Genomic DNA, 22,866 nt, shown 5'->3' on the forward strand with positions numbered 1-22,866 from the left:
TCCGCATGAGTGAAGAATGCAACATACGTCAAATCAAATCAAATGTTACATGCACCGAATACAGTAAATTGCTTACTTACAAACCCCTAACAAACAATACAGGTTTAAAAAATACGGATAAAAATAAGAAATAAAAGTAACAAGTAATTAAAGAGCAGCAGTAGAATAACAATAGCGAGACTATATACGGGGGGGTACCGGTACAGAGTCAATGTGTGGGGAACCGGTTAGTTGAGGTAATATGTACATGTAGGTAGAGTTATTAACGTGACTATGCATGGTAACAATAGAGAGTATCAGCAGTGCAAAAGAGGGGGGGGGGGGGGGGGGGCAATGCAAATAGTCTGGGAAGCCATTTGATTAGATGTTCAGGAGTCTTATGGCTTGGGGGTAGAAGCCTCTTGGACCTAGACTTGGCGCTCCAGTACCACTTGCCATGCGGTAGCAGAGATAACAGTCTATGACTAGGGTGGCTGGAGTCTGACAATTTTTAGGGCCTTCCTCTGACACCGCCTGATATAGGTCCTGGATGGTAAGAAGCTTGGCCCCAGTGATGTACTGGGCCGTACGCACTACCCTCTGTAGCGCCTTGCGGTCGAAGGCCGAGCAGTTGCCATACCAGGCAGTGATGCAACCAGGCAGTGATGCTCTTGATGTGGCAGCTGTAGAACCTTTTGAGGATCTGAGGACCCAGGCCAAATCTTTTCAGTCTCCTGAGGGGGAACAGGTTTTGTCGTGCCCTCTTCACAACTGTCTTGGCGTGCTTGGACCATGTTCGTTTGTTGGTGATGTGGACACCAAGGAACTTGAAGCTGTCAACCTGCTCCAATGCAGCCCCGTTGATGAGAATGGGGGCATGCTTAGTCCTCTTTTTCCTGTAGTCCACAATCATCTCCTTTGTCTTGATCATGTTGAGGGAGAGGTTGTTGTCCTGGCACCATATGGCCAGGTCTCTGACCTCTTCCCTATAGGCTGTCTCATCGTTGTCGGTGATCAGACACTGTTGTGTCATCAGCAAACTTAATAACGGTGTTGGAGTCGTGCCTGGCCGTGCAGTCATGAGTAAACAGTGAGTACAGGAGGGAACTAGGCACGCACCCATGAGGGGCCCCTGTGTTGAGGATCAGCGTGGCGGATGTGTTGTTACCTACCCTTACCACCCGGGGGCAGCCTGTCAGGAAGTCCAGGATCCAGTTGCAGAGGGAGGTGTTTAGTCCTTAGTTTATTGATAAGCTTTGAGGGCACTATGGTGTTGAACGCTGAGCTGTAGTCAATGAATAGCATTCTCACATAGGTGTTTCTTTTGTCCATTTGAGAAAAGGCAGTGTGGAGTGCAATAGAGATTGCATCATCTGTGGATCTGTTGGGGCGGTCTGCAAATGTGGAGTGGGTCTAGGGTTTCTGGGATAATGGTGTTGATGTGAGCCATGACCAGCCTTTCAAAGCACTTCATGGCTACAGATGTGAGTGCTACAGGTCGGTCGTCATTTAGGCAGGTTACCTTAGTGTTCTTGGGCACAGGCACTATGGTGGTCTGCTTAACCTGTTGGGGATGGGGGCGCTGTTTAGACTATTTATGCTAATGTGGCTAATTTTTTAAACGGCTTCCCACAAAATCCTTGATCGTACAATATGCATATTATTATTATTATTGGATAGAAAACAGTCTATAGTTTCTATAGGAGTTGAAATTTTGTCTCTAAGTGGAACAGAGCCCATTCTACAGCAATTTCCCTGACATGGAGTCAGATTTGAGAAATGTTGGCCACTTTTCTGAAGTCAGTTAAAAGGGCACTGTCGTTGCTATGACTATACGGACACTTCTTACGTCTTCCCCTGGATGCCTTTACGTGATGACGATTCCAACGGGGTCGATTGCTCGTTCACAGGCCCTACAAATGAAAAAAACCTTTAGCTAGCAAGTCTTTTCTTGCTGCGTAACGCGCGTGGAAGACACCGACCCTCTCCTGTTCCAAGCGTTAGTTTAGCCTGTTATATTTCTCCGGTCATCTTTTCACTCATTATAGGAGTTACAAACATCATAAAGTAGTTAATTTAAAGCGTTTTATAGCAATTTATATCCGTTTAGTGCGATTTTGGGACATTTATTTTTGCAACGATGTGAAAAGTTGGGCACGCTTTTCAGTTCATCCCGAACGCAGTTGACATTTCCACATGGCAAGAGGACAGCTTTCCACCAAAAGACGATTTCTCCCAAGAAAGGATCCTTTGCCCAAGATACTGATGGAAGAACAGCTCAAGGTAGGACATTTTTATTATGATAAATCGTGTTTCTGTCGAAACATTTTAGTGGCTTAGGACGCCATGTTTTTTGACGTAGCTTCGCTTGGCGCAAACTGTATTGAAAAGTAAGGATAAATTAAAAAATGTAATAACGCAATTGTATTAAGAATTAAATTGTCTATCAATCCCTGTCCACCCTGTATTTTTTAGTCACGTTTATGAGTATTTATGTATAAGAGTAGATCACTGTCTAAGTGGCGCAAGGACATTTTCTTTACCAGCTTGTCTACATTTCACATTGTCTAACCATGATTTTGGTGGCTAAATATAAACATTTTCGATCAAACTGTATATGCATGTTGTAATGTGATGTTACAGGAGTGTCATCGGAAGAATTCTGAGAAGGTTAGTGAAAAAATTAATATCTTTTGGCGATGTTGACTTTTATCGCTCACTTTGGCTAGAATCAATGCTGGGCTGCTAATTGCTATGTGCTAAGCTAATATAACGATTTATTGTGTTTTCGCTGTAAGACACTTAGAAAATCTGAAATATTGTCTGTATTCACAGGATCTGTGTCTTTCGATTCGTGTATGCTGTGTATTTTTACGAAATGTTTGATGATTAGTAGTTAGGTAAACACGTTGCTCATTGTAATTATTCTAGTCCATTTGTGATGGTGGGTGCAATTGTAAACTATGAAGTCTACCTGAAATATGCACTTTTTTCTAACAAAACCTATCCCATACCATAAATATGTTATCAGACTGTCATCTAATGAGTTTTTTTGTTGGTTAGGGGCTATAAATATCTTAGTTTAGCCGAATTGGTGATGGCTACTGGTGTTGGTGGACAAATAAAAGATGGTGGATTATGCTAATGTGTTTTTAGGTAATAGATGTACATCTTTACATATTGTGTCTTCCCTGTAAAACATTTTAAAAATCGGAAATGTTGACTGGATTCACAAGATCTGTGTCTTTCATTAGCTGTATTGGACTTTAATGTGTGAAAGTTAAATATTTAAAAAAAATTTTTTTTTTGAATTTCGCGGCACTGGTTTTTCAGTGGGGGGGGGGGGGGTGTGCCGCTAGCGCCACGCTGATCCTAGACAGGTTAAAACATGTTGGTATTACAGACTCAGACAGGGAGAGGTTGAAAATGTCAGTAAAGACACTTGCCAGTTGGTCAGCGCATGCTCGCAGTACATGTCCTGGTAATCCGTCTGGCCCCGCGGCCTTGTGAATGTTGACCTGTTTAAAGGTTTTACTCACATCGGCTGTGGAGAGCTTGATCACACAGTCTTCCGGAACAGCTGGTGCTCTCATGCATGTTTTAGTGTTATTTGCCTCGAAGCGAGCATAGATGTAGTTTAGCTTGTCTGGTAGGCTCGTGTCACTGGGCAGCTCTCGGCTGTGCTTCCCTTTGTAGTCTGTAATGGTTTGCAAGCCCTGCTACATGCGACGAGCGTCAGAGCCGGTGTATTACGATTAGATCTTAGTCCTGTATTGACGCTTTGCCTGTTTGATGGTTCATCTGAGGGCATAGCGGGATTTCTTATAAGCTTCCGGGTTAGAGTCCCGCTCCTTGAAAGTGACAGCTCTAGCCTTTAGCTCAGTGCAGATGCTGCCTGTAATCCATGGCTTCTGGTTGGGGTATGTACGTACGGTCACTGTGGGGACGACGTCATCGATGCACTTATTGATGAAGCCAATGACTGATGTGGTGTACTCCTCAATGCCATCGGAGGAATCCCGGAACATATTCCAGTCTGTGCTAACAAAACAGTCCTGTAGCTTAGCATCTGCTTCATCTGACCACTTTTTTTATTGATCTAGTCACTAGTGCTTCCTGCTTTAATTTTTGTTTGTAAGCAGGAATCAGGAGGATAGAATTATGGTCAGATTTGCCAAATGGAGGGCAAGGGAGAGCTTTGTATGCGTCTCTGTGTGTGGAGTATAGGTGGTTCACACACAGATAGAAATTTGTTAAAACGGATTTAAGTTTCACTGCATTAACCTGTTGGGGATGGGGGCGCTGTTTAGACTATTTATGCTAATTTGGCTAATTTTTTAAACGGCTTCCCACAAAATCCTTGATCGTACAATATGCATATTATTATTATTATTGGATAGAAAACAGTCTATAGTTTCTATAGGAGTTGAAATTTTGTCTCTAAGTGGAACAGAGCCCATTCTACAGTAATTTCCCTGACATGGAGTCAGATTTGAGAAATGTTGGCCACTTTTCTGAAGTCAGTTAAAAGGGCACTGTCGTTGCTATGACTATACGGACACTTCTTACGTCTTCCCCTGGATGCCTTTACGTGATGACGATTCCAACGGGGTCGATTGCGCGTTCACAGGCCCTACAAATGAAAAAACCCTGAAGCTAGTCATTCTTTGGGAGCTGCGTCATGAGCCTAGAGGACACCGGCGCGCACCTGTTCCAAGCGTTAGTTTAGCCTGTTATATTTCTCCGGTCATCTTTTCACTCGTTATAGGAGTTAAAAACATCATAAGGTAGTTAATCTAAAGCGTTTTATAGCAATTTATATCCGTTTAGTGCGATTTTGGGACATTTATTTTTGCAACGATGTGAAAAGTTGGGCACGCTTTTCAGTTCATCCCGAACGCAGTTGACATTTCCACATGGCAAGAGGACAGCTTTCCACCAAAAGACGATTTCTCCCAAGAAAGGATCCTTTGCCCAAGATACTGATGGAAGAACAGCTCAAGGTAGGACATTTTTATTATGATAAATCGTGTTTCTGTCGAAACATTTTAGTGGCTTAGGACGCCATGTTTTTTGACGTAGCTTCGCTTGGCGCAAACTGTATTGAAAAGTAAGGATAAATTAAAAAATGTAATAACGCAATTGTATTAAGAATTAAATTGTCTATCAATCCCTGTCCACCCTATATTTTTTAGTCACGTTTATGAGTATTTATGTATAAGAGTAGATCACTGTCTAAGTGGCGCAAGGACTTTTTCTTTACCAGCTTGTCTACATTTCACATTGTCTAACCATGATTTTGGTGGCTAAATATAAACATTTTCGATCAAACTGTATATGCATGTTGTAATGTGATGTTACAGGAGTGTCATCGGAAGAATTCTGAGAAGGTTAGTGAAAAAATTAATATCTTTTGGCGATGTTGACTTTTATCGCTCACTTTGGCTAGAATCAATGCTGGGCTGCTAATTGCTATGTGCTAAGCTAATATAACGATTTATTGTGTTTTCGCTGTAAGACACTTAGAAAATCTGAAATATTGTCTGTATTCACAGGATCTGTGTCTTTCGATTCGTGTATGCTGTGTATTTTTACGAAATGTTTGATGATTAGTAGTTAGGTAAACACGTTGCTCATTGTAATTATTCTAGTCCATTTGTGATGGTGGGTGCAATTGTAAACTATGCCATCTACCTGAAATATGCACTTTTTTCTAACAAAACCTATCCCATACCATAAATATGTTATCAGACTGTCATCTAATGAGTTTTTTTGTTGGTTAGGGGCTATAAATATCTTAGTTTAGCCGAATTGGTGATGGCTACTGGTGTTGGTGGACAAATAAAAGATGGTGGATTATGCTAATGTGTTTTTAGGTAATAGATGTACATCTTTACATATTGTGTCTTCCCTGTAAAACATTTTAAAAATCGGAAATGTTGACTGGATTCACAAGATCTGTGTCTTTCATTAGCTGTATTGGACTTTAATGTGTGAAAGTTAAATATTTTAAAAAAATATTTTTTTTGAATTTCGCGGCACTGGTTTTTCAGTGGGGGGGGGGGGGGGTGTGCCGCTAGCGCCACGCTGATCCTAGACAGGTTAAAGTCCCCGGCTACTAGGAGCGCCACCTCTGGAGGAGCGTTTTCTTGTTTGTAAACAGCTACTAAAAGTACAGATGAAAACTCTCTAGGTAGATAGTGTGGTCTACAGCTTATCATGAGCCACTCTACCTCAGGCGGGCAATAGCTGGAGACTTGCTTAGATATCATGCACCAGCTGTTATTTACAAAAATACATAGTCTGCCGCCCCTTGTCTTACCAGACGCCGCTGTTCTATCCTGCCGGTGCAGCGTATAACCAGCCAGCTGTATGTTGATAGTGTCGTTGTTCAGCCACGACTCCGTGAAGCATAAGATATTACAGTGTTGAATGTCCCGTTGGTAGTTTAATCTTCCACGTAGATCATCTATTTTATTCTCCAAAGATTGCACGTTTGCTAGCAGAATGGAAGGAAGTTGGGGTTTATTTAATCACCTAAGAATTCTCAGAAGGCAGCCTGCCCTCCGGCCCCGTTTTCTCTGCCTCCTCTTCATGCAAATCACAGAGATCGGGGCCTGTTCCCCAGAAAGCAGTATATCATTCGCGTCGGGCTCATCAGACTCATTAAAGGAAAAAAAGGATTCTGCCAGTCCGTGGGGAGTAATCACAGTTCTGATGTCCAGAAGTTATTTTCGGTCATAAGAGACGGTAGCGGCAATGTTATGTACAAAATAATAAGTTACAAACAACCCAAATAAACAAACAAGAAAACACAATCGGTTGGGGACAGATAAAATGTCAGCCTTCTTCTCCGGTGCCATTGTTCCATCATGTACAGTATGTTATTGACCCTCTGACAGACAGGAGAGCTGAGTGAGTGAAATCATACCTCCAGGTCCAGGCTGAAGCCCCTTCCTGGGGGTCCCGGTAGCCCAGGGGGCCCCCTCAGACCCGGCTTCCCCTCTGGTCCCTCTGAGCCGGGCAGACCTGGGAACCCTGCCGCACCTGGCTCCCCCTAGGAGAGAAACACAATGGTTCAGTCCAATAACCTCCTCAAGCAACATTTTTTTTGCATATGTGAAGGAACTGGATGGGTCTAAGTATTATGAAGGAGACTCCCACTAAGCCCATTGGAAGGCTAGGTGAAGGCATCACAGTAGCTTAGACCAATCTTTTCCTTCAGATCTGCATCCACTGATTGAGATGGGGCTAGAGGTTGATTTTGGAGCATACAGTCTTCTATTTATTTGGTTCTGGTTGTTAGCAGAAAATTATCCCTGGCTTCATATGTAGGGACCAGCTGTGTTTGGGTTGATTAGTGGTTAAAAGCAGTTGTGGCTTTTAGGGTCATTTCTAGGTTGGGGAGTAATGGATTAGCATTACTCAAACTGTACCTTTGGTCCATGTGTTCCGCTCAGACCCGGCTCACCCTGTCAAAGGAAATCTTTCAATCAAATGAAATCCAATGTTCTTCAAGAAGCCCTTTTTCTTCTTAACAATCACTACACAGGATATCAGAGGTCTACATCCATTAGTCGTACCTTCTCTCCTCTCTCGCCAGCTGGACCAGGGTACCCATCATTCCCATCAACCCCCTGGGAAATAGAACAATCACTTAGATTAGATGTGTTTTGGCGTAATGTATTTCTGTCTAGTACGGGATCACTCCTACAGTCAGATTCTATTTGGCTGAGAAGTGTCTGATCTGAAGGCACACCAAGCCTGTGGTTTTATTCCACCTGCTAATTGAGAAATAATGATCTATTCATAAGAGCCATAGTTTCAACAATGTCAACTAAGATGAGATCAATGTCCTGTATGTAATCCTGTTACACAGTTAGTAAAAGCCTCATGCACTCCCATGTCAAAAGGCCAGATTTTCCCCAACGATGCAGCCATGGGAGGAGACCATGTTTCATGAGGCTTTTGTCCAGCTGCAGTCAGAAAGTCATTATAGCTCACTGAGTGAAGATTACATTTGCTGCTTCATGGCTTCTTAACCTTTCCATATGAGACTCTTAAGATCTTTGTCTCCATTGGTCCCTTGTTAATGGTCTTATTGTACTTTGTGAATCGTATCGTGAAACAAACTTAAAATGGTTTCTCAACAGATTAGGCGAGAGATCATTGACCTGAGCAATAACATTCCGTAATCTGTCAATCAGGCTGTTGAGCAAAATCTCACCACTGGGAAAGTAGGCATGAACACTGTCAAATCCCATGAAATAGATTGTGACGTGTTGTGGAAAGATGTGAAATCCCTGTAGTTCACGAAAGAGGAGGTTGATTGGAGTACATGTTGGGGTGGATTTGACACACAACAGCCATATAGTTAGATGAAACGGTCTGTAGCAACAGTATTACAGGGGGTCTGGAGCCAAGACAAGTAATCAGGTCTCTGTGGGAAGATAGGAATGCATTATAACAGGGGCAACTGTCAACACTGTCTCAGTACACAAATCACCTTTAACCACAGATCTAGGATCAGATTAACCAACCAGCTACCTCTGATCCAGGGCCGAAAAAAGACCTGACTCTGTATCATTGGATAACACCGACTTTGACATGATCTGTCAAACACGGAGGGTTGGAATTCCCATAGTGCTCTGTGATCAAGGTCCCTGGCTTTGAGCAGGCGAGATGTCAGAGCTGAGCACGTGTTCTAAGGAGGGAAGGCTAGGCAGCTTCTATTGTGTGGTGCAGGCTAGACCACAGAGAGAGATAGAGGGACGAGGGACACTGGCTGGGATTGTGGTTACCGTTGCAAAGGGGAGCAGACTTGCTTATAAACACAGAGCTCCTTTTACAGCTTGGTTAAAAGACTGGGTGACACACAGCGCTCCAAAAGAGAACTTCAAAGAGCTGGTATCTAAGTGATTGTCACTCCTGTGTTCCTTCTAGATTGAGTAACAAATATGCAACACCAATAAAACGTCCCTCCTTTTTCACTTTTACAAACGTGCTAAAGACAGGGTTTTAAACTTCAGTATAGGGGTTATATAACCACATACGTCATTAACAAACTTAACTGTTTGTGATTAAAAGTGAAATTCCAATGCACTTTTTTGAAACAGTTCAAAATAAATCTGTAATATTTAGGAACACGTCATGCTTCCATGCCTCTGTTTACAGCCCTCCTCTCCCAAATCACCACAGGGCATCATCAAACGCACTACAAGTTGTCAAGGCAGCCAGATCGATGTCACCAGGGTCCAGCTCTGTGGTGACCTCGCCATGGTGACAGCTACTCTGGGTGCCTCAGTCGTCCGTTCAATCACTCACAAACATTGGGCCTCCAGAACCTTCTGGGTTTAAGCAAGCAGAACAAATTGCAGGGTTGTGGGGGAAATATGGGATTTTCAAACTGTTTCCAGGAATCTCTTGTCATGTAAGCGGGCAGAGCTGTGCTAAAGGGTTGCATGAAGGTTGCTACTGGGCTTGACAAACCTTTGGCAGACACCTGGGGGTTTAATTATTTGGATTATCTGGCAGACACCTGGGGGTTTAATTATTTGGATTATCTGGCAACGCTTTGTTCAAAGAAAAGAAAATAACACACACACACACACACACACACACACACACACACACACACACACACACACACACACACACACACACACACACACACACACACACACACACACACACACACACACACACACACACACACACACACACACACACACACACACACACACACACACACACACACACACACAGCCTTATAGGCCTGATAGGACCAGAATATTACACCTATAATACGTAATACCTTGTCAGTAAGCATTTCACTGTAACGTCTACACCTGTTGTATTCAGCATTTCACTGTAACGTCTACACCTGTTGTATTCAGCATTTCACTGTAACGTCTACACCTGTTGTATTCAGCATTTCACTGTAACGTCTACACCTGTTGTATTCAGCATTTCACTGTAACGTCTACACTTGTTGTATTCAGCATTTCACTGTAACGTCTACACCTGTTGTATTCAGCATTTCACTGTAACGTCTACACCTGTTGTATTCAGCATTTCACTGTAACGTCTACACCTGTTGTATTCGGCGCATGTGACGAATAAAATTGGATTTGATAGAGTTTCAGTGATGTGTTTGGTGACTCACAGGCAGTCCAGGTTTACCCATCTCTCCATCCTTCCCATTTTCCCCAGGAGCCCAGGGGAACACAGAGAGGCCCTCAGATGAACCTGGGGGGCCAGGAAGCCCTGGAGGACCAGGTGGACCAGGAGGACCCTGGATGAAGAAAATAAAATCTATAACATTCACGCTAACAAAATAACACGATACATCTGTCATAATGCATAAATGCTAATGCTAACTTATTTGTACCCAAATGGTGTTTGTGTCTATAGTCAGTGAGCAGAACAACAGGTTGTAAGGTTCTAGAGTTTTGAAAAGAATGACCACTCACTGTCATAATCTCTGTGTCTCCGTCAAAGTACTCAAAGCCTGAGCCGTCCACACCGTCCTGCAAACCACATACGCTTACAATGAATGAAGGAACTGATGAATCAACGAAAACAACCAAATCAATCGTCCAACTAATTCTACCATCCATCTATTCACATCCACGTGTGGTTCATTCCACGCTACATACCGGGGATCTGGATGAGTTGGGTCGACCCGGTGGCCCAGGAGGTCCGGGGGGACCAGGTTTGCCCACTCCAGGATCCCCCTTCAGGGGTCAACAACACACACACAATCCAGGGTCAAGGGTTGAACACAATAACCAAGTACAACAGCGTTTCTCAATCCAATCCTGAGGGAACCTTGTTGGATAATGCACATTTTAGTTCTGGCCCAGCACTAACACACCAGATGTAATTAATCTCCAGCCCTTGATGTAATTAATCGCCAGCCCTTGATGTAATTAATCGCCAGCCCTTGATGTAATTAATCGCCAGCCCTTGATGTAATTAATCGCCAGCCCTTGAAGTAATTAATCGCCAGCCCTTGATGTAATTAATCGCCAGCCCTTGAAGTAATTAATCGCCAGCCCTTGATGTAATTAATCGCCAGCCCTTGAAGTAATTAATCGCCAGCCCTTGATGTAATTAATCGCCAGCCCTTGATGTAATTAATCGCCAGCCCTTGATGTAATTAATCGCCAGCCCTTGATGTAATTCATCGCCAGCCCTTGATGTAATTCATCGCCAGCCCTTGATGTTGGTGTTTGGGCCAGAGCAAAACAATTGCAATAAAATAGAGCACCGTTGAACTATTCATCGATGGTGGAGCTAAAACCTGTCGGCCATTAGAACGTCATATACCGTCTGCATCAGTGAAAGGAGGTCAGACAGTGTGTGATGTTTCACCTTGTCTCCTTTGGGACCAGGACCTCCTGGCAAGCCTGGGAATCCCTGAACTCCAGTTTCTCCCTGTGGTAGGAGACACAGCGAGTGAGGATTATCAACATGAGAAATGGCTGATGGGGGGGAAAACATATGAAGATATCCACATGGGTGGTGTACAGTTACAGTAGGCTTTCTAACAATGATTGGTGGACTGACAGGAGTTGAAGATTGGATTGATGTGTGGCCCTTCCTTCCAGAGTTATATCACTCCATAAAACACAATGTCCAAAAAGATCATCCGCCCGGGTTTTCACTATAACAGTTATCTAACCCCTCTCTGAAACACCTGTATGACGCACGCATGCACGCGCACACACACACACACACACACACACACACACACACACACACACACACACACACACACACACACACACACACACACACACACACACACACACACACACACAGATGTACCCCACATGTGAGCAGCACCCCGTATCTCTTCACACAGAGGTCAGGACCTGGGCTTCAGAGTTGATCAAACCCACAGGTGAGCAGGTGCTCTCGTTTCACTAATCGAAACGCACAGATGCAGATCAAAGACCCCTAGAGGGACCACCGTAGAAGATCCCCTCTCCATCGCTCATCTCTGACATCCAGGGACGTGAGTTGTAAATAAAACAATGACTCAACTTTCCTCATTTTTGTAAAACATTTCCAAAATGTCTGCATCCCACTTTCCTCCGTAGTTGGCTTAGGGACTGGGTCTGGTGTACACATGTGAGGTATCGGTTGTGCCTAAGAAGCTGTGGTGTGTTTACAGTGGAATGAGAATATTTGTGTTCTTGAGATAAAGAGAGTGTGGGAGTTACTGTAAATAGCAGAACAACAAAGTCAAGTCTCTGTTATGTAGTGTAGGGCCTATTGGTTGGAGATTCAGAATAAAATGCAATTGTATATAAAAATAGTTTACAGTTTTTAACAATTGCTAACATGCATTGGTCAAAACTGAAGTCACATGGTCAAAACTCTTCACAGGGTCAGCGAAACAGAAGTGTATATGGACCAAACTGTGAATCATTTTAATTCCTTTCACACAACACGCGTTCAATGACCACGTTCTCTGAAATCCACAAACTATTTTCTCATTCATACTCCACCACCTGCTCAGCTATATATTTGCAGCACTTGTTTTTCAAATGCTAAAACACTGTTTCCAAAACTGTTAAAAACACATTCAAAACAGAATGATGGCAAATGTCGTGCATTTCTGCAGTAACCAGATTGAAACATATAGAAAATCACAGCAGAATACTTAATCATTCCAAACACAGCTGATTGCCATGTCAGCTGAAAGCCTACCCAAGTGTCCTGTTTTTAGTCTCGTTACCAAACAGACAAAAGAGGACTGCTTCAGAATGATTTAGTTATGAAACATGGATCAAGGAAGACAGGTTGGTGGGGAAAGAAGAGTGGCAGGGAGAGGGAGAATGTGTGGAGGAGAATGGAGAGGAAGACAGGTTGGTGGGGAAAGAAGAGTGGCAGGGAGAGGGAGAATGTGTGGAGGAGAATGGAGAGGAAGACAGGTTGGTGGGGAAAGAAGAGTGGCAGGGAGAGGGAGAATGTGTGGAGGACAAAGGAGAGGAAGACCAAGAGCGGTGGTCTCTGATGAGATAAGGGCCACAATTACTGACCATGTTGTAAACCATGGTCTCTCTTTGAGAGAGGCCGGTTTAAGGGTGCAACCACATTTGTAGCGTTCAACAGCATCAATACGACATTTTGAAATATATTGGCTGTTTAGTTTTTCTCAGTTGGATCCAAAGGTTGCCTCCCACAGGAGGGAGAGGCCGACTAGTATCAGATGCGCAGGAAATTGACATTGTTGACATGATAATTGCAACAATGCAATAAAACTGTGGTCCATTCTGGACAGAGTGCTGGCAGACTAGATCACCATTGGGAATGTGAATACGGTCAGCACAACGACAGTTGCCAGAGTCCTAGAGAAACCTCAAATAAGGATGAAGCTGTTGTACATTGTACCCTTTGAGAGAAACGGGGAACGTGTGAAAGAACTCTGGTACCAATATGTCCAGGTAAGATGTCTGTTCAATAACCAAACAGGGTACATACACAGCTATACATAATGTAAAGAACTGTAAAACTGTGGATTTACTGTATTTTAGAGTAATGGAGATGGAAGCCAGGCAAACTACACATACATTCATCTTTGTGGATGAAGCTGGATTCAACCTGGTAAAAACACGCCACAGGAGAAGAAAAGTGATTGGATAGAGAGCAACCGTGGATGTCCAGGCCAGAGAGGAGCTAACATCAATGTGTGCAGCACTGTCCAATGATAGTTTGCTGTTACACAAACCACTCATTGGCCCCTACTATACAGAGAGGCTCATTTATTTTCTGCATGACCTGCATAATCGACTTGTGCCAGCGGAGGAGAGAGGGGCAAGATACTCCCCTACCTTCGTTGTTGTGTGGGATAATGTGGCAGTCAAACACTCTGCTGCAGTCACAGACTGGTTTACTACACATCCCAGGATGTCAGTACTATTCCTGCCTACATATTCCTCCTTCCTAAACCCCATAGAGGAGTCTGTCTCTGCGTGGAGGTGGAAGGTTTATGACCACCATCCACATGACCAGATGTCCTTACTGGATGCCATGCATGCTGGGTGTGGAGACACTTCTCCTGAAGACTGCCAGGGTTGGATTAAACATTCCAGAAGATAATTTCCAAGATACATCGCTAGAGACACAAGATGTGATGTTGATGAGAACTTGAGGCCAAATGCAGGAGAGAGAGAGAACTAGAACCCTCACAGTACTGTACAGTATGAGAGATTATATTATACATGTTGATGAGAACTAGAACCCTCACAGTACTGTACAGTATGAGAGATTATACTATACATGTTGATGAGAACTAGAAACCTCACAGTACTGTACAGTATGAGTGATTATACTATACATGTTGATGAGAACTAGAAACCTCACAGTACTGTACAGTATGAGTGATTATATTATACATGTTGATGAGAACTAGAACCCTCACAGTACTGTACAGTATGAGTGATTATACTATACATGTTGATAAGAACTAGTACCTCACAGTACTGTACAGTATGAGTGATTATACTATACATGTTGATGAGAACTAGAACCCTCACAGTACTGTACAGTATGAGTGATTATATTATACATGTTGATGAGAACTAGAACCCTCACAGTACTGTACAGTATGAGTGATCATACATGTTGATGAGAAATAGAACCCTCACAGTACTGTACAGTATGAGTGATTATACTATACATGTTGATAAGAACTAGAACCCTCACAGTACTGTACAGTATGAGTGATTATACTATACATGTTGATGAGAACTAGAACCCTCACAGTACTGTACAGTATGAGTGATTATACATGTTGATGAGAACTAGAACCCTCACAGTACTGTACAGTATGAGTGATTATACTATACATGTTGATGAGAACTAGAACCCTCACAGTACTGTACAGTATGAGTGATTATACTATACATGTTGATAAGAACTAGTACCTCACAGTACTGTACAGTATGAGTGATTATACTATACATGTTGATGAGAACTAGAACCCTCACAGTACTGTACAGTATGAGTGATTATACTATACATGTTGATGAGAACTAGAACCCTCACAGTACTGTACAGTATGAGTGATCATACATTTTGATGAGAACTAGAACCCTCACAGTACTGTACAGTATGAGTGATTATACTATACATGTTGATGAGAACTAGAACCCTCACAGTACTGTACAGTATGAGTGATTATACATGTTGATGAGAACTAGAACCCTCACAGTACTGTACAGTATGAGTGATTATACTATACATGTTGATGAGAACTAGAACCCTCACAGTACTGTACAGTATGAGTGATTATACTATACATGTTGATAAGAACTAGTACCTCACAGTACTGTACAGTATGAGTGATTATACTATACATGTTGATGAGAACTAGAACCCTCACAGTACTGTACAGTATGAGTGATTATACTATACATGTTGATGAGAACTAGAACCCTCACAGTACTGTACAGTATGAGTGATCATACATTTTGATGAGAACTAGAACCCTCACAGTACTGTACAGTATGAGTGATTATACTATACATGTTGATGAGAACTAGAACCCTCACAGTACTGTACAGTATGAGTGATTATACATGTTGATGAGAACTAGAACCCTCACAGTACTGTACAGTATGAGTGATTATACTATACATGTTGATGAGAACTAGAACCCTCACAGTACTGTACAGTATGAGTGATTATACTATACATGTTGATTTTTTTATTTGATTTTTTTTATTTCACCTTTATTTAACCAGGTAGGCAAATTGAGAACACGTTCTCATTTACAATTGCGACCTGGCCAAGATAAAGCAAAGCAGTTCGACACAATACAACAACACATAGTTACACATGGAGTAAAACAAACATACAGTCAATAATACAGTGAAAATAAGTCTATATACAATATGAGCAAGTGGGGTGAGATAAGGGAGGTGAAGGCAAACAAAATATATATATAAATAAATAAAAAAATATATAAAAAGGCCATGGTGGCGAAGTAAATACAATATAGCAAGTAAAAAAAATAACACTGGAATGGTTGGTTTGCAGTGGAAGAAGGTGCAAAGTAGAGATAGAAATAATGGGGTGCAAAGGAGCAAAATAAATAAATACAGTAGGTAAAGAGGTAGTTGTTTGGGCTAAATTATAGATGGGCTATGTACAGGTGCAGTCATCTATGAGCTGCTCTGACAGCTGGTGCTTAAAGCTAGTGAGGGAGATAAGTGTTTCCAGTTTCAGAGATTTTTGTAGTTCGTTCCAGTCATTGGCAGCAGAGAACTGGAAGGAGAGGCGGCCAAAGGAAGAATTGGTTTTGGGGGTGACCAGAGAGATATACCTGCTGGAGCGCGTGCTACGGGTGGGCGTTGCAATGGTGACCAGCGAGCTGAGATAAGGGGGGACTTTACCTAGCAGGGTCTTGTAGATGACCTCCTCCCAGAGCGCTAAGAACCTTGGCGTGATCCTGGACAACACCCTGTCGTTCTCAACTAACATCAAGGCGGTGGCCCGTTCCTGTAGGTTCATGCTCTACAACATCCGCAGAGTACGACCCTGCCTCACACAGGAAGCGGCGCAGGTCCTAATCCAGGCACTTGTCATCTCCCGTCTGGATTACTGCAACTCGCTGTTGGCTGGGCTCCCTGCCTGTGCCATTAAACCCCTACAACTCATCCAGAACGCCGCAGCCCGTCTGGTGTTCAACCTTCCCAAGTTCTCTCAAGTCACCCCGCTCCTCCGCTCTCTCCACTGGCTTCCAGTTGAAGCTCGCATCCGCTACAAGACCATGGTGCTTGCCTACGGAGCTGTGAGGGGAACGGCACCTCAGTACCTTCAGGCTCTGATCAGGCCCTACACCCAAACAAGGGCACTGCGTTCATCCACCTCTGGCCTGCTCGCCTCCCTACCACTGAGGAAGTACAGTTCCCGCTCAGCCCAGTCAAAACTGTTCGCTGCTCTGGCACCCCAATGGTGGAACAAACTCCCTCACGACGCCAGGACAGCGGAGTCAATCACCACCTTCCGGAGACACCTGAAACCCCACCTCTTCAAGGAATACCTAGGCTAGGATAAAGCAATCCTTCTGCCCCCCCCCCCCCCCCCCCCCCTTAAAAGATTTAGATGCACTATTGTAAAGTGGCTGTTCCACTGGATGTCATAAGGTGAATGCACCAATTTGTAAGTCGCTCTGGATAAGAGCGTCTGCTAAATGACTTAAATGTAAATGTAAATGTAATGACCTGGAGCCAGTGGGTTTGGCGACGAGTGTGAAGCGAGGGCCAGCCAACGAGAGCGTACAGGTCGCAGTGGTGGGTAGTATATGGGGCTTTGGTGACAAAACGGATGGCACTGTGATAGACTGCATCCAATTTATTGAGTAGGGTTTTGGAGGCTATTTTGTAAATGACATCACCGAAGTCGAGGATTGGTAGGATGGTCAGTTTTACAAGGGTATGTTTGGCAGCATGAGTGAAGGATGCTTTGTTGCGGAATAGGAAGCCGATTCTAGATTTAACTTTGGATTGGAGATGCTTGATGTGAGTCTGGAAGGAGAGTTTACAGTCTAACCAGACACCTAGGTATTTGTAGTTGTCCACATATTCTAAGTCAGAGCCGTCCAGAGTAGTGATGCTGGACAGGCGGGCAGGTGCAGGCAGCGATCGGTTGAAGAGCATGCATTTAGTTTTACTTGTATTTAAGAGCAATTGGAGGCCACGGAAGGAGAGTTGTATTGCATTGAAGCTCGCCTGGAGGGTTGTTAACACAGTGTCAAGAGAAGGGCCAGAAGTATACAGAATAGTGTCGTCTGCGTAGAGGTGGATCAGAGACTCACCAGCAGCAAGAGCGACATCATTGATGTATACAGAGAAGAGAGTCGGTCCAAGAATTGAACCCTGTGGCACCCCCATAGAGACTGCCAGAGGTCCGGACAACAGACCCTCCGATTTGACACACTGAACTCGATCAGAGAAGTAGTTGGTGAACCAGGCGAGGCAATCATTAGAGAAACCAAGGCTGTCGAGTCTGCCGATGAGGATGTGGTGATTGACAGAGTCAAAAGCCTTGGCCAGGTCAATGAATATGGCTGCACAGTACTGTTTCCTATCGATAGCGGTTAAGATATCGTTTATGACCTTGAGCGTGGCTGAGGTGCACCCATGACCAGCTCTGAAACCAGATTGCATAGCGGAGAAGGTATGGTGGGATTCGAGATGGTCGGTAATCTGTTTGTTGACTTGGCTTTCGAAGACCTTAGAAAGGCAGGGTAGGATAGATATAGGTCTGTAGCAGTTTGGGTCTAGAGTGTCTCCCCCTTTGAAGAGGGGGATAACCGCAGCTGCTTTCCAATCTTTGGGAATCTCAGACGACACGAAAGAGAGGTTGAAAAGGCTGGTAATAGGGGTGGCAACAATTTCAGCAGATAGTTTTAGAAAGAAAGGGTCCAGATTATCTAGCCCGGCTGATTTGTAAGGGTCCAGATTTTGCAGCTCTTTCAGAACATCAGCTGACTGTATTTGGGAGAAAGAGAAATGGGGAAGGCTTGGGCGAGTAGCAGAGGGGAGGGCAGTGCTGTTGACCAGGGTAGGGGTAGCCAGGTGGAAAGCATGGCCAGCCGTAGAAAAATGCTTATTGAAATTTTCAATTATAATGGATTTGTCGGTGGTGACAGTATTTCCTATCTTCAGTGCAGTTGGAAGCTGGGAGGAGGTGTTCTTATTCTCCATGGACTTTACAGTGTCCCAGAACTTTTTTGAGTTTGTGTTGCAGGAAGCAAATTTCTGCTTGAAAAAGCTAGCCTTGGCTTTTCTAACTGCCTGTGTATACTGGTTTCTAGCTTCCCTGAAAAGTTGCATATCACGGGGGCTGTTCGATGCTAATGCAGAACGCCATAGGATGTTTTTCTGTTGGTTAAGGGCAGTCAGGTCAGGAGAGAACCAAGGGCTATATCTGTTCCTGGTTCTAAATTTCTTGAATGGGGCATGCTTATTCAAGATGGTGAGGAAGGCATTTTTAAAACATATCCAGGCATCCTCTACTGACGGGATGAGATCAATATCCTTCCAGGATACCTCGGCCAGGTCGATTAGAAAGGCCTGCTCGCTGAAGTGTTTCAGGGAGCGTTTGACAGTGATGAGTGGAGGTCGTTTGATCGCTGACCCATTACGGATACAGGCAATGAGGCAGTGATCGCTGAGATCTTGGTTGAAAACAGCAGAGGTGTATTTGGAGGGCAAGTTGGTTAGGATGATGTCTATGAGGGTACCCGTGTTTACATAATTGGGGTGATACCTGGTAGGTTCATTGATAATTTGTGTGAGATTGAGGGCATCAAGCTTAGATTGTAGGATGGCTGGGGTGTTAAGCATGTTCCAATTTAGGTCGCCTAGCAGCACAAGCTCTGAAGATAGATGGGGGGCAATCAGTTCACATATGGTGTCCAGAGCACAGCTGGGGGCAGAGGGTGGTCTATAGCAGGCGGCAACAGTGAGAGACTTGTTTTTAGAGAGGTGGATTTTTAAAAGTAGGAGTTCAAATTGTTTCGGAACAGACCTGGATAGTAAAACAGAACTCTGCAGGCAATCCTTGCAGTAGATTGCAACACCGCCGACCTTTGGCCGTTCTATCTTGTCTGAAAATCTTGTAGTTAGGGATGAAAATGTCAGAATTTTTGGTGGTCTTCCTAAGCCAGGATTCAGACACGGCTAAAACATCTGGGTTGGCAGAGTGTGCTAAAGCAGTGAACAAAACAAACTTAGGGAGGAGGCTTCTAATGTTAACATGCATGAAACCAAGGCTATTACGGTTACAGAAGTCATCAAAAGAGAGCGCCTGGGGAATAGGAGTGGAGCTAGGTACTGCAGGGCCTGGATTCACCTCTACATCACCAGAGGAACAGAGGAGGAGTAGGATAAGGGTACGGCTAAAAGCTATGAGAATTGGTCGTTTGGAATGTCTAGAACAGAGAGTAAAAGGAAGTTTCTGGGGGCGATAAAATAGCTTCAAGGAATAATGTACAGACAAACGTATGGTAGGATGTGAATACAGTGGAGGTAAACCTAGGTAATGGGTGATGATGAGAGAGATATAGTCTCTAGAAACATCATTGAAACCAGGTGATGTCATCGCATATGTGGGTGGTGGAACTGAGAGGTTGGATATATAGTGAGCAGGACTAGAGGCTCTACAGTGAAATAAGCCAATAAACACTAACCAGAACAGCAATGGACAAGGCATATTTACATTAAGGAGAGGCATGCTTAATCGAGTGATCATAAGGGTCCAGTGAGTAGAGGTTGGTTGGGGGCACGGCGATCCAGACAGCTGGCCGGGTAGCTGGCTATCGGTAGCAAGATAACATAGGATGGAGGTCTGTTTTTATTTTTTTTATTTTTTTGTCACCTCGTTCGTTTCCGTCGGTAGATTAGTGGGGTTCCGTGTGGTAGAGGGGATCGATCCAATTGGCAAAATAGATATAGTGACCCAGGAAAAAAGAAAAAAAAATTGTCCGGTATATTTATTTAGATAGCAGCCGATAAGACAGCTAATAATTAGCAGATGGGTATTCAGAAACGTCGCAATGGAAAAGCCTGTTGAGACCACCTCGGACAATTACGTCGGCAGACCAGTCGTGATGGATCGGCGGGGCTCCGTGTCGGCAATAAAGGGTCCAGTCCAATTGGCAAAAGAGGTATTGTAGCCCAATAATTCGCTGGTAGGCCTCTTCGGCTAGCCGGCAGATGGGCCTAGCTCGAGGCTAGCTCAAGGCTAACTGGTGCTTGTTTCGAGACAGAGGTATTAGCCAGTAGTAGCCACCTGGTTGCAGCTAGCTAGCGACGATGATCCGGTGTAATTGTCCAGAGCTTGCGTCAGGAATCCGGTGATGTGGTAGAGAAAAAGCAGTCCTATATTCTCTGGGTTGATATCGCGCCTGCAGACTGGCAGGTATTTGCCCGAGCTGAAGCTGGCTGGTGTCCGAGTTAAGGGCGAAGACCGCAGCAGTGGCTAACTGACTACTAGCTAGTAGCTAGTTATCTGGCTAGCTTCTGATTGGGGTTACGGTTCTAAAGTATAAAAAATAGCAGATCCGTACCACATTGGGTGAGGCGGGTTGCGGGAATGTATATTCAGTTCCAAGATGGAAAGTGAAATTAAAATATATACGAAATGTATACAAAAAATACGAGGACTATTTACGCGGGACAAGACAAGACAAACACACGTCCGACTGCTACGCCTTCTTGGTTATATTTTGTATGAGTGATGAGTGATGAGAACTAGAACCCTCACAGTACTGTACAGTTTGAGTGATTATACTATATATGTTGATGAGAACTAGAACCCTCACAGTACTGTACAGTATGAGTGATTATACTATACATGTTGATGAGAACTAGAAACCTCACAGTACTGTACAGTATGAGTGATTATACATGTTGATGAGAACTAGAACCCTCACAGTACTGTACAGTATGAGTGATTATACATGTTGATGAGAACTAGAAACCTCACAGTACTGTACAGTATGAGTGATTATACTATACATGTTGATGAGAACTAGAACCCTCACAGTACTGTACAATATGAGTGATTATATTATACATGTTGATGAGAACTAGAACCCTCACAGTACTGTACAGTATGAGTGATTATACATGTTGATGAGAACTAGAAACCTCACAGTACTGTACAGTATGAGTGATTATATTATGCATGTTGATGAGAACTAGAAACCTCACAGTACTGTACAGTATGAGTGATTATATTATACATGTTGATGAGAACTAGAACCCTCACAGTACTGTACAGTATGAGTGATTATATTATACATGTTGATGAGAACTAGAAACCTCACAGTACTGTACAGTATGAGTGATTATATTATACATGTTGATGAGAACTAGAAACCTCACAGTACTGTACAGTATGAGTGATTATATTATGCATGTTGATGAGAACTAGAACCCTCACAGTACTGTACAGTATGAGTGATTATACTATACATGTTGATGAGAACTAGAACCCTCACAGTACTGTACAGTATGAGAGATTATACATGTTGATGAGAACTAGAACCCTCACAGTACTGTACAGTATGAGTGATTATATTATACATGTTGATGAGAACTAGAAACCTCACAGTACTGTACAGTATGAGTGATTATATTATACATGTTGATGAGAACTAGAAACCTCACAGTACTGTACAGTATGAGTGATTATATTATACATGTTGATGAGAACTAGAACCCTCACAGTACTGTACAGTATGAGTGATTATACTATACATGTTGATGAGAACTAGAACCCTCACAGTACTGTACAGTATGAGTGATTATACTATACATGTTGATGAGAACTAGAAACCTCACAGTACTGTACAGTATGAGTGATTACACATGTTGATGAGAACTAGAACCCTCACAGTACTGTACAGTATGAGAGATTATACTATACATGTTGATGAGAACTAGAACCCTCACAGTACTGTACAGTATGAGTGATCATATTATACATGTTGATGAGAACTAGAACCCTCACAGTACTGTACAGTATGAGTGATTATACTATACATGTTGATGAGAACTAGAACCCTCACAGTTCTGTACAGTATGAGTGATTATACTATACATGTTGATGAGAACTAGAAACCTCACAGTACTGTACAGTATGAGTGATTATACATGTTGATGAGAACTAGAACCCTCACAGTACTGTACAGTATGAGTGATTATATTATACATGTTGATGAGAACTAGAACCCTCACAGTACTGTACAGTATGAGTGATTATACTATACATGTTGATGAGAACTAGAACCCTCACAGTACTGTACAGTATGAGTGATTATATTATACATGTTGATGAGAACTAGAACCCTCACAGTAC

General features: G+C 43.3%; 1 protein-coding gene across 1 annotated transcript in view; it reads right to left on the reverse strand.

Annotated features, from left to right (window-relative positions):
- LOC129823006 (collagen alpha-1(XVIII) chain-like) overlaps positions 1 to 22,866 on the reverse strand; it is a 131,276-nt gene that overhangs the window by 21,155 nt on the left and 87,255 nt on the right. The window contains exons 10-16 of the mRNA XM_055881659.1: positions 11,356 to 11,418; positions 10,638 to 10,715; positions 10,452 to 10,508; positions 10,145 to 10,273; positions 7,563 to 7,616; positions 7,416 to 7,451; positions 6,911 to 7,036 (exon numbers count right to left, since the gene is read on the reverse strand). Of these exons, the coding sequence (XP_055737634.1) occupies positions 6,911 to 7,036; positions 7,416 to 7,451; positions 7,563 to 7,616; positions 10,145 to 10,273; positions 10,452 to 10,508; positions 10,638 to 10,715; positions 11,356 to 11,418 (543 nt within the window). The remainder of the gene's footprint in view (positions 1 to 6,910; positions 7,037 to 7,415; positions 7,452 to 7,562; positions 7,617 to 10,144; positions 10,274 to 10,451; positions 10,509 to 10,637; positions 10,716 to 11,355; positions 11,419 to 22,866) is intronic.

This window comes from Salvelinus fontinalis, chromosome 25 (assembly GCF_029448725.1).
Source record: "Salvelinus fontinalis isolate EN_2023a chromosome 25, ASM2944872v1, whole genome shotgun sequence".
In the NCBI taxonomy this organism is placed as follows: Eukaryota; Metazoa; Chordata; class Actinopteri; order Salmoniformes; family Salmonidae; genus Salvelinus; species Salvelinus fontinalis.